The sequence below is a fragment of the Larimichthys crocea genome, chromosome XVI (genome assembly GCF_000972845.2).
Source record: "Larimichthys crocea isolate SSNF chromosome XVI, L_crocea_2.0, whole genome shotgun sequence".
NCBI classification, from domain to species: domain Eukaryota; kingdom Metazoa; phylum Chordata; class Actinopteri; family Sciaenidae; genus Larimichthys; species Larimichthys crocea.
This window is the reverse complement of record NC_040026.1, coordinates 8,248,916-8,260,736: the sequence shown is the minus strand read 5'-3', so window position 1 is coordinate 8,260,736 and position 11,821 is coordinate 8,248,916. Positions and strand designations below refer to the sequence as shown.

Genomic DNA, 11,821 nt, shown 5'->3' with positions numbered 1-11,821 from the left:
GGTATTTTGTCATTCTGTGTTTGCAAAGATCTTATATGTGACAGCTTTTTCCATGTCTTTGTTGTGGACCAACAAAGACAAAAAATGTCTGTCTTTTTAGCCAGATAGCCTTACCACACCTGTAATTCTTATTTTAAACAGGCTTTACAGGAAGGACAGTGACATCTAAGCTGTGTAGCCTACATATGAAATATTACTGGATTACTGGACTATTAATGAATCAACGGGAAAAAGGAAATGATACAACTTATTGGATATTATGAGGAGTTCCACTTAGGGGAGGCACTTCATGACAGATAACAGTTCACAGCAGGTATAAAAACAGTGAAAACCAAGAACTGTGCAGTCTCACAATGGCACTCAGGAAGTGGCTCTTCATTTTCACTCTGGTAAGCCTGCAATTTACAGGTAAGTCAAAACTTAGATTGTATCTTTGTTGATGCTGGTATTTAGTTTATACAAGGGTATTATTGTGAATTGTAAAGCTTTCTGATTTTGGCTTCACTGAGTATGATACATTTATCTGTTTGATAATAATCCAAACAAGTGATGGTAAACTGGTCATTTTAAAGGTTATTTATTTACTTCTAATAAAAATGTGAACCTCTCACATACCCAAAGTAATAATCATATATACTTATTTTTGTGATTATATTTGTTGTTAACTCAGCATAGATATGAATGAGGATATAGTACAACATATTAGGAAATCAAATTTTACTGCTGTTCCTCTGATAAACGAACATGCCAGCATTAAAAAGACAGTTTTTCTTTTTATTTACAATCAGTAGTTGTAATTTTAAATATAGACAATAGACAATAGACAACAAAAAACCTTGGCTAAAAATATACAGTAATTATTATTTTTGACAATTTATTATTTTTTCTTCTTTTATTTTCTTTTATTTTGTTTTGGCTCAAAATTACGTGATACGTCACAATGGCTAAAAATAAATTTAAAAAATGTACAGTCTTATAGAATGATAAGATAATACATTTTTACATTCAATTATCATTTTAAAGCTTTTAAATATTAGTTCTTACAAGTACCATCAGTTAAAGACAAATGTAATAAATCAAATTTAAATGGATCAGTTATTATGATTGTTTTAATTTAGACATAAGGCACCCTTTATAATGTGTTTATAATTTATAATTTGTAATAAATGGCTTTATTAGTTAAAAATGAATATTTTACAAGTTCTGTAGGGGTCAATTATAAGCCAGAAAGTCTTGCCAGGTTGTGGCCTCCTACACAATTTTCTTTTGTCATTTTGGCTCTGAAGTTCATCAGGAAATTGAATTGAATTTGCAAGACTTTATTAAATACTTACTAACATCTGCATGCATTTGCAGATGGCTGAATAACTTTGGCTGTTGGCTAATCAGAACTTGAGAAACATGTGACAATTTATTAATGATTTTATTGACTTTTATGACAGATACCCAGATGGCTTATTAGAATTCATTAGGCAGCTATTGAAAAAAATATGATTGTTATTGTTTTTTAAAGACTCTTTAATGTGTACTTTGTACATGGTTTATTGACCACTAATAAAGCCAAATTATACTGCTGTGTATGCACCGCTGGAAAAATGTTGGAAGGTGTTGTATTGTCGATGTAAATGTATTGTCAGTCATCAAGATGGGAATCAGATTTCAACTCTTTTTTGTTCTGACAAGTGTGTCATTATCCAATATTACGTTCTATCATATATGACTAATCAACTATTGTCCCTTTCCCAGAATTAGAAGCTCAGCTTGATGGTAAGTTGAAAATATTTTATCTCTAGATTTCATACTATGTACATATATATTTATACATTATTCACTTTAACCTGGTTGATGATTACTTTAAAGTGACTTGATTGACTTTACCTCGAAAGACAAATCCTACTGATTCCTTTCCCAGTATGTGGCATCACTCCCCTCAACACCAGGATAGTTGGAGGTGAAGATGCTCCAGCTGGAAGTTGGCCCTGGCAGGTTAGCCTGCAGAGATCTGGCAGCCATGTTTGTGGTGGTTCCCTCATCAACAGAGAGTGGGTGATGTCTGCTGCTCACTGCTTCTCCAGGTGGGTGACAAAAGCCTCCACATATTAAAGAAATTGTCCAGTCAGGACTGGGATTTCACCAATACTGATCTGAGAAAGACAGTTTTGGACATACACATACACAAACTATTTATATTTTATATTATATTTTACTTTCAGCTCAAGCCCAGCTGGATGGACTGTCATATTGGGTCGTGAGAACCAGGAGGACAATAACCCAAATGAAGAGTCCAGAACTGTTGCTGGGATAGTGTTGCATCCAAACTATGACGGCATCACCAACAACAATGACATTGCTCTGCTCAGACTCTCCTCACCAGTCAAATTCACAGACTACATCAGACCTGTGTGCCTGGCAGCCAGTGACAGTGTTTTCAACAATGGTACTGGTAGCTGGGTCACTGGCTGGGGAGCAGTTAAGGAGTTAGGTGAGGAAGACATGTCAATACCAGATGAAGTGACCCATCATATCTATGATTGTTAACAGTTTGTTTAATACTTGTTTGTCATTTGCAGAGGCACAATCTTAGTTTTATAAACATGTTGCAGTGTGTCTTATTTAAAGAGTCATGCATATCATGGAAGACTTCTTAAGAATAATTTTTTTTTCTGTAGCTGATTGAGTTTTCTTAATACACAAAACATATAAACATATTTGGCATTTTCACAATATCCTTTAATGATCTTCTGTTTCAGAGCCCCTTCCTTCTACTCAAGCATTACAGGAAGTTGAGGTTTTGGTTACTGGAAACAGACAGTGTAACTGTCTCATTGGAGTTGGCATAGTTTCAGACAACATGATATGTGCTGGTGTCCTGGCAGGAGGCAAAGGCTCATGTCTGGTAGGCTGCTTCATTTCTTTTGTCACTTGTTGGTAAATGTGTTTAGGATTCTCTGACATTTCCTCTCCATCTTTTCAGGGTGACTCAGGAGGTCCAATGGTTAACAAACAGGGCCCCGTGTGGATCCAGTCTGGAGTTGTTAGTTTTGGTTTTGGCTGTGCTCGGCCCAATCTTCCAGGAGTCTACTCCAGAGTGTCTCGTTACCAGTCCTGGATCAACTCCCACATCAGCTCAGATAGGCCAGGCTTTGTCCAGTTCAGGTCCAGTGGGCTGGATGTTGACAGCAGTTACACCTGTCCTGGTCTGCCTCCTCCTGTTACTGCTGCTATTACTACTACTACTACTGCTGCAGGAACAATTGTCACAATAAGAGATCCAACATCTGCCATGTCAAGTGCTGAATGTAAGTACTAACAATCCATAGTGTTTTTAATGTACTGTGTATGTGTATTATGCAAACAATTAACCAACTTTAAAAACAGATATGTATGGCCACTTTCTCTTAATAAATTGTTCAGATTAGTTTTTTTGAAAGCAGTTATTCCTAAAATTAGAAAAATTCCTGCACTGTGCACCCCTTATTGTTAGTGTGAAAGATGACACTGTGGTATAAAACTGTGCCACAGGACACTCACATAGCATACTCGAAAGTAGTCAAGGGAGTCACGTTGACTTTCTGAAGTAGTTTGCAGTTATGGAGTCTCATAAAGTTTTATCATAATATATTATGTCAGATTCTTCTGATGGCATCTATTTTTCTTGATTGGAAAATAAGCACATTCCCAGTAAAAACTGCTGTAGTCTGTTTTTTCTTTTTGCCAGTTCTCTAAATGTGTGTATGGATTGTTATTTTGAGATGAACTGAGAAGAGAACATTTGTTTGCAGTGTGTGGCATCACTCCCCTCAACCACAGGATAGTTGGAGGTGAAGATGCTCCAGCTGGAAGTTGGCCCTGGCAGGTTAGCCTGCAGAGATCTGGTAGCCATGTTTGTGGTGGTTCCCTTATCAACAGAGAGTGGGTGATGTCTGCTGCTCACTGCTTCTCCAGGTGGGTAAATGTGATACAAGAAGAGGATAAATTTGAATGTGTCTCAGTCATTGGTTTGGCATTTTTGTCCACCATCTTTTTGAAATCAGTGCATTCTGTCATTTCATATTTTAGTACAAATACGTTTGGATGGCAGATTTCTCTTGGTCGTGAGAACCTGCAGGGCAATAACCCAAATGAAGAGTCCAGAACTGTTTCCAGGATCATTTTGCATCCAAACTATGACAGCAACACCAACGACAATGACATTGCTCTGCTCAGACTCTCCTCACCAGTCAAATTCACAGACTACATCAGACCTGTGTGCCTGGCAGCCAGTGACAGTGTGTTCAACAATGGTACTGATAGCTGGGTCACTGGCTGGGGAGCAGTCAAGGAGGGAGGTGAGTGTGCATGTTGCTGAACAATAGTATATTATTCATGTGTTATATAATCAGTAGATGGATGTTTGAATATTGTCTGCTCTTGATGCTTCCTCAGTGTCATTACCGTTCCCTGCAACTCTACAAGAAGTTGAGGTTCCAGTTGTTGGAAACAGACAGTGTAACTGTCTCAATGGAGTTGGCACAGTCTCAGACAACATGATATGTGCTGGAGTTCTGGCAGGAGGAAAAGACTCATGTCAGGTAGGCTGCTTCATTTCTTTTGTCACTTGTTGGTAAATGTGTTTATGATTTTCTGACATCTCTCCATCTTCTCAGGGTGACTCAGGAGGTCCAATGGTCAACAAACAGGGCCCTGTGTGGATCCAGTCTGGAGTTGTTAGTTTTGGTTTTGGCTGCGCTCGGCCCAATCTTCCAGGAGTCTACTCCAGAGTGTCTCGTTACCAGTCCTGGATCAACTCCCACATCAGCTCAGATAGGCCAGGCTTTGTCCAGTTCAGGTCCAGTGGGCTGGATGTTGACAGCAGCTACACCTGTCCTGGTCTGCCACCTCCTGTTACTGCTGCTATTACTACTACTACTACTGCAGGAACAATTGTCACAACAAGAGATCCAACATCTGCCATGTCAAGTGCTGAATGTAAGTACTAACAATCCATAGTGTTCTTAATGCACCGTGTATGTGTATTATGCAAACAATTAACCAACTTTAAAAACATATATGTATGGCCATTTTTTATACCCCTTCACTTGTTTGAGCCTCAGATTCTGCAGATTTTACTTTTGAAAGTTTCTTTGCTTAAATTGTTCCGTTTAGATTCTTTTGAAAGCAGTTATTCCTAAAACTCGAAAATTCCTGCACTGTGCACCCCCTAGTGTTAGTATAAAAAATGACACTGTGGTAGACAGCTGTGCCACAGGACACTCACATGGCATACTCGAAAGTAGTCAAGGGAGTCATGTTGACTTTCTGAAGTAGTTTGCAGTTATGACGTGTCCTGGAGTTTTATCATACTATGATATGTCAGATTCTTCTGATGGCATCTGTTTTTCTTGATTGGAAAATAAGCACATTCCCAGTAAAAACTGCTGTAGTCTGTTTTTTTCTTTATGCCAGTTCTCTAGATGTGTGTATGGATTGTTATTTTGAGATGAATTAAGAAGAGAACATTTGTTTGCAGTGTGTGGCATCACTCCCCTCAACAACAGGATAGTTGGAGGTGAAGATGCTCCAGCTGGAAGTTGGCCCTGGCAGGTTAGCCTGCAGAGATTTGGTAGCCATGTTTGTGGTGGTTCCCTCATCAACAGAGAGTGGGTGATGTCTGCTGCTCACTGCTTCTCCAGGTGGGTAAATGTGATACAAGAAGAGGATAAATTTGAATGTGTCTCAGTCATTGGTTTGGCATTTTTGTCCACCATCTTTTTGAAATCAGTGCATTCTGTCATTTCATATTTTAGTACAAATACGTTTGGATGGCAGATTTCTCTTGGTCGTGAGAACCTGCAGGGCAATAACCCAAATGAAGAGTCCAGAACTGTTTCCAGGATCATTTTGCATCCAAACTATGACAGCAACACCAACAACAATGACATTGCTCTGCTCAGACTCTCCTCACCAGTCAAATTCACAGACTACATCAGACCTGTGTGCCTGGCAGCCAGTGACAGTGTGTTCAACAATGGTACTGATAGCTGGGTCACTGGCTGGGGAGCAGTCAGGGAGGGAGGTGAGTGTGCATGTTGCTGAACAATAGTATATTATTCATGTGTTATATAATCAGTAGATGGATGTTTGAATATTGTCTGCTCTTGATGCTTCCTCAGTGTCATTACCGTTCCCTGCAACTCTACAAGAAGTTGAGGTTCCAGTTGTTGGAAACAGACAGTGTAACTGTCTCAATGGAGTTGGCACAGTCTCAGACAACATGATATGTGCTGGAGTTCTGGCAGGAGGAAAAGACTCATGTCAGGTAGGCTGCTTCATTTCTTTTGTCACTTGTTGGTAAATGTGTTTAGGATTTTCTGACGTCTCCTCTCCATCTTTTCAGGGTGACTCAGGAGGTCCAATGGTCAACAAACAGGGCCCTGTGTGGATCCAGTCTGGAGTTGTTAGTTTTGGTTTTGGCTGCGCTCGGCCCAATCTTCCAGGAGTCTACTCCAGAGTGTCTCGTTACCAGTCCTGGATCAACTCCCACATCAGCTCAGATAGGCCAGGCTTTGTCCAGTTCAGGTCCAGTGGGCTGGATGTTGACAGCAGCTACACCTGTCCTGGTCTGCCACCTCCTGTTACTGCTGCTATTACTACTACTACTACTGCAGGAACAATTGTCACAACAAGAGATCCAACATCTGCCATGTCAAGTGCTGAATGTAAGTACTAACAATCCATAGTGTTCTTAATGCACCGTGTATGTGTATTATGCAAATAATTAACCAATTTTAAAAACAGATATGAATGGCCAACTTTTATACCCCTTCACTTGTTTGAGTCTCAGATTCTGCAGATTTTACTTTTGAAAGTTTCTTTGCTTAAATTGTTCCGTTTACATTCTTTTGAAAGCAGTTATTCCTAAAATTAGAAAAATTCCTGCACTGTGCACCCCCTAGTGTTAGTATGAAAAATGACACTGTGGTAGACAGCTGTGCCACAGGACACTCACATGGCATACTCGAAAGTAGTCAAGGGAGTCACGTTGGCTTTCTGAAGTAGTTTGCAGTTATGGAGTCTCATAAAGTTTTATCATAATATATTATGTCAGATTCTTCTGATGGCATCTGTTTTTCTTGATTGGAAAATAAGCACATTCCCAGTAAAAACTGCTGTAGTCTGTTTTTTCTTTTTGCCAGTTCTCTAAATGTGTGTATGGATTGTTATTTTGAGATGAATTGAGAAGAGAACATTTGTTTGCAGTGTGTGGCATCACTCCCCTCAACCACAGGATAGTTGGAGGTGAAGATGCTCCAGCTGGAAGTTGGCCCTGGCAGGTTAGCCTGCAGAGATCTGGCAGCCATGTTTGTGGTGGTTCCCTCATCAACAGAGAGTGGGTGATGTCTGCTGCTCACTGCTTCTCCAGGTGGGTAAATGTGATACAAGAAGAGGATACATTTGAATGTGTCTCAGTCATTGGTTTGGCATTTTTGTCCACCATCTTTTTGAAATCAGTGCATTCTGTCATTTCATATTTTAGTACAAATACGTTTGGATGGCAGATTTCTCTTGGTCGTGAGAACCTGCAGGGCAATAACCCAAATGAAGAGTCCAGAACTGTTTCCAGGATCATTTTGCATCCAAACTATGACAGCAACACCAACGACAATGACATTGCTCTGCTCAGACTCTCCTCACCAGTCAAATTCACAGACTACATCAGACCTGTGTGCCTGGCAGCCAGTGACAGTGTGTTCAACAATGGTACTGATAGCTGGGTCACTGGCTGGGGAGCAGTCAAGGAGGGAGGTGAGTGTGCATGTTGCTGAAAAATAGTATATTATTCATGTGTTATATAATCAGTAGATGGATGTTTGAATATTGTCTGCTCTTGATGCTTCCTCAGTGTCATTACCGTTCCCTGCAACTCTACAAGAAGTTGAGGTTCCAGTTGTTGGAAACAGACAGTGTAACTGTCTCAATGGAGTTGGCACAGTCTCAGACAACATGATATGTGCTGGAGTTCTGGCAGGAGGAAAAGACTCATGTCAGGTAGGCTGCTTCATTTCTTTTGTCACTTGTTGGTAAATGTGTTTAGGATTTTCTGACGTCTCCTCTCCATCTTTTCAGGGTGACTCAGGAGGTCCAATGGTCAACAAACAGGGCCCTGTGTGGATCCAGTCTGGAGTTGTTAGTTTTGGTTTTGGCTGCGCTCGGCCCAATCTTCCAGGAGTCTACTCCAGAGTGTCTCGTTACCAGTCCTGGATCAACTCCCACATCAGCTCAGATAGGCCAGGCTTTGTCCAGTTCAGGTCCAGTGGGCTGGATGTTGACAGCAGCTACACCTGTCCTGGTCTGCCACCTCCTGTTACTGCTGCTATTACTACTACTACTACTGCAGGAACAATTGTCACAACAAGAGATCCAACATCTACTATGTCAAGTGCTGGTCTGACAGCTTCCCCAACAACTCCAGCAACAACAAGTACTACAAGACCAACCACAACACGACGAAGTACTACCCAAACTGTAACCAGTTCAGCAAGTCAGTATCCTGAAAAAAGCCATAAGTCAAAATTTTCTCCTATTAGAACTTCTTAAAATTAATTCAGATAGAGTTAATTTATTTCTGCTTATTCATCAAATGTTCTCATTTGGCCAGTGTGTGGCAAAGCTGCACTCAACAGTCGTGCTGTAGGTGACGTTGGTCTTGTACCTGGAGGAGTGTGGCCCTGGATGGTTAGTCTTCACAAAAATGGGGTCTACACTTGTGGAGGAACCCTAATTTCTCGCAACTTTGTTCTCACATCTGCCCAATGTTTCTCATCGTAAGTATAACAACATTTTCTATTCACAACTTATTAAAGACATTTTGGAATGCATAATGAAATTTGGTGCCTTGTCCTTTCCAACAGTCCCAATCCAGATGTCAGTGAGTGGAGAGTTTTTCTGGGCCCACGGCGTGTGAATGGCTCTGAAGAGTTTCAGATGTCACAGGGGGTAGTCAAAATAATAGTGAGCAAATTTGCAGGTTTTAATATTGCACTACTACAGCTGGGTGAAGCAGTCAGCTTCATAGATTATATCCAGCCTGTATGTATGGACACTAACAATGTCAGATCCTTCCCCGTTGGAACTCGTTGCTGGGTGGCCGGCTGGGTGAGGGAAAGCAAGGGCAGAGGTAAGGATTTATCTTAAGCTTTCGTGTTTGTTGCAAATATGTCAGGCATATTATCAGTAGATCTTGAACAGATTAATGATTCCCAAAGGCTGTTGTACTTCATGTATGAAAATGTGATATTTCTAGGTACTAATAAAGCTGGCTCAGGTCTTCGAGACACTGAAACTCAAGTGGCAAGTTGTGAGACTGCTTCTGATTCAGAGAACATTTGCACTTACTCTATGGCACTTCAACAGGTAAAATAAAGTAATCCACTAGTTTTTCTAGAATTGGTCTGCCTTGTCATCAGGGTGGACTTTTAGTCCTTACTCCTAATGATAATATTATAAAGAGTACGGTCTGGACCTGCTCTATATGGAAAGTGTCATGAGCATTGGCACTATATAAATAAAATTGAATTGAATTTACAGATTGGAAGTGTCAGGACCTCCTTAATGATGAATCCTCTGTTTTCTATTTGCAGGGGGATGAGGGCAGCCCTCTGCTGTGCAAGTCAGACTCATCTTGGTTCCAGGTGGCTGTTGTAACAATGAATGGAAAACAATCAGTTCGCGCTGATGTCCAGGTCTTTGCCAAAGTTTCAAGATTTGGGTCCTTTTTAAAGGAGACAGTTGGCGACATGCCAGCTCCAGAAGTAGCTTCAACAGGAAATGCACCACGTTTCTACTCGTTCCTCTTTTTGGCTGTGCCTATTACCTCAATGTTACTGTTATATTGATGTTAGATCTGCTGCTTCCATGGGGTTGAAGTAGATCATTATTGCACTTAAAAGTCAGGTTGACTGATGTGTTTGAACACTTAAGCCCCTATTTATATTCTGTATATGCACAAAAGATACTCAGGTCAAATTTATAAACAAAAAAATATTTTTTGTTTCTTCTGCAGGGAAATGTTATTTTCAAAATATGTCTCACTGATTCCAGTTAAATGAAGATAATATTTAAAATTATTTATTCTATATTTCATTATACCTCTGTGGCATCTCTGTTGCATTATTACTCTTATACCTCTTTCTACTTAAAAATGTGATGTTGAGTCATGTATTAAGTTGAATCTTATTAATTATATATATGCAAATTCGGAATATTTAAATCAGTATTGCTCATTTTTCTGTTTTGTTTTTTTACTTTTTTTAAATTTTATTTCTCAACAAAGCAATTCGCACTGTCAATCAAATAGTTATTTTAAGGAAGTAAACAGCTCTTAACCATAAAATATTGTATTTCAGCATTTATACAGTACAATATGTAATGAAAAACAGAATCCAGCAGATCACGCTAGATCTATGAATTAATATCCATAGCTTACTAAATGCAGTTTCAATGTTGACCAACAAAAGGCTACTCAGTTGAAAATTCAGATAAGAGAAATGTACAGTCATTTTGTAACAAGTTTTGAAAACTCCTACCATACTCCTACACCTCTGGAATCACTCTGTATAATATTTATCTCAACCATTTTATCCATCTATCCATTTTCTGTAACCACTAATCCTCATCAGGATCAGGACAAGAGGCGGGGTACACTCTGGACAAGTCAGCAGTTCATCACAGGGTCCATAGAGACAAATAACCATTCACACTCGAGCAATTTAGAGTCACCAATTGACCTATTAAGAAGTAGACAGATAGAACCCATGCAGACAAGGAGTGAACATGCGAACTCCACACAGAAAGACGAGGTTCGAACCTTCTTGCTGTGAAGCAACAGTGCTAATCACGACACCCCCACAGTTTTATTTGAGTTGAGGTGTCACATAGATGCAGAGTTGCATACTAACACTAGTACTATTATATACATATGGTTTACATCAAGATACTTGTTTTGGTCGCTAGCTGTTTTGATTTTTGTTTTGATCCATCCTGACTTTGAGGTTATTTGGATAGGGGTACCAAAGAACTGACAGGATGGCGACGCTGTCAGGTGTGTTGATGTAAGATGTATTAAAATGTATGTTAAAAGAGTCATATAAGATAGGGTATCTCAAGTCCCATATGGTGTTTTTTTCCTGTGTGGGTTTCCTTTGATGTAGTTAAGGGAGAGGTCAGGTTAAGGCCCATATGTTGGGGTATCCTGGAAGAGGGGCCTCTCTTTTCCTCTGTCCCTCTCTTACACAGATTTATATTATTGTTTATGCTGACATTATGTTGTTGTTTCATGTCTTGGGGGTATAACCTACACGGTATATAAGGGCTTGCCCCGCATAGTTCGGGAGAGTCTCATTATTTGGCTGAAGGCTCTCCAAGTAATGTTTTACTTGATTGCGATACTGAACTTATTGTAATAAATTTGTTATACAACTAAGACAGTGTCGGTAGAGTTTTTCTTTAAACATCTTCAACTGCATCGCCACTGAATATACTACAGAGTCCAAATTCTGAGTGACATTTGATATATACTGAATTTGCAGCTAACTATAAAAGATAATTGTTTATGATATAAATATATATATAGAACAGCAGTTCCTTGCTTGCTTGGTTTGTCACAGGGTGCATATGTGAGATGTGAGCACTGACTGACTGATTTTCCCTCCTCAGACTTTGAATAATTTTTTCTAACTTGTGACCCATTCAAGTAATTTTCTGACATCTTGTTGGGGTTCAGATCTCCAGGTTGGGAACCTCCGTTAAAGAAACTAGTAAATAAGTGAGAGAGGGATTGATT

At 39.7% G+C, this 11,821-nt stretch overlaps 1 protein-coding gene across 1 annotated transcript; it reads left to right on the top strand.

The window, feature by feature from the left end:
* Positions 1–360: 360 nt before the first annotated feature.
* On the top strand, positions 361–11,816 carry LOC104940090 (transmembrane protease serine 9). The gene is made up of 22 exons (XM_027289236.1): positions 361–408; positions 1,747–1,767; positions 1,913–2,075; positions 2,214–2,482; positions 2,751–2,896; positions 2,975–3,299; positions 3,783–3,945; positions 4,060–4,328; positions 4,426–4,571; positions 4,647–4,968; positions 5,510–5,672; positions 5,787–6,055; positions 6,153–6,298; positions 6,377–6,698; positions 7,240–7,402; positions 7,517–7,785; positions 7,883–8,028; positions 8,107–8,521; positions 8,639–8,804; positions 8,892–9,157; positions 9,284–9,393; positions 9,621–11,816. Exons 3-22 carry the CDS (start codon positions 2,050–2,052, stop codon positions 9,873–9,875), a joined length of 4,356 nt encoding a protein of 1,451 aa, XP_027145037.1. The 5' UTR covers positions 361–408; positions 1,747–1,767; positions 1,913–2,049; the 3' UTR covers positions 9,876–11,816.
* Positions 11,817–11,821: the final 5 nt, after the last annotated feature.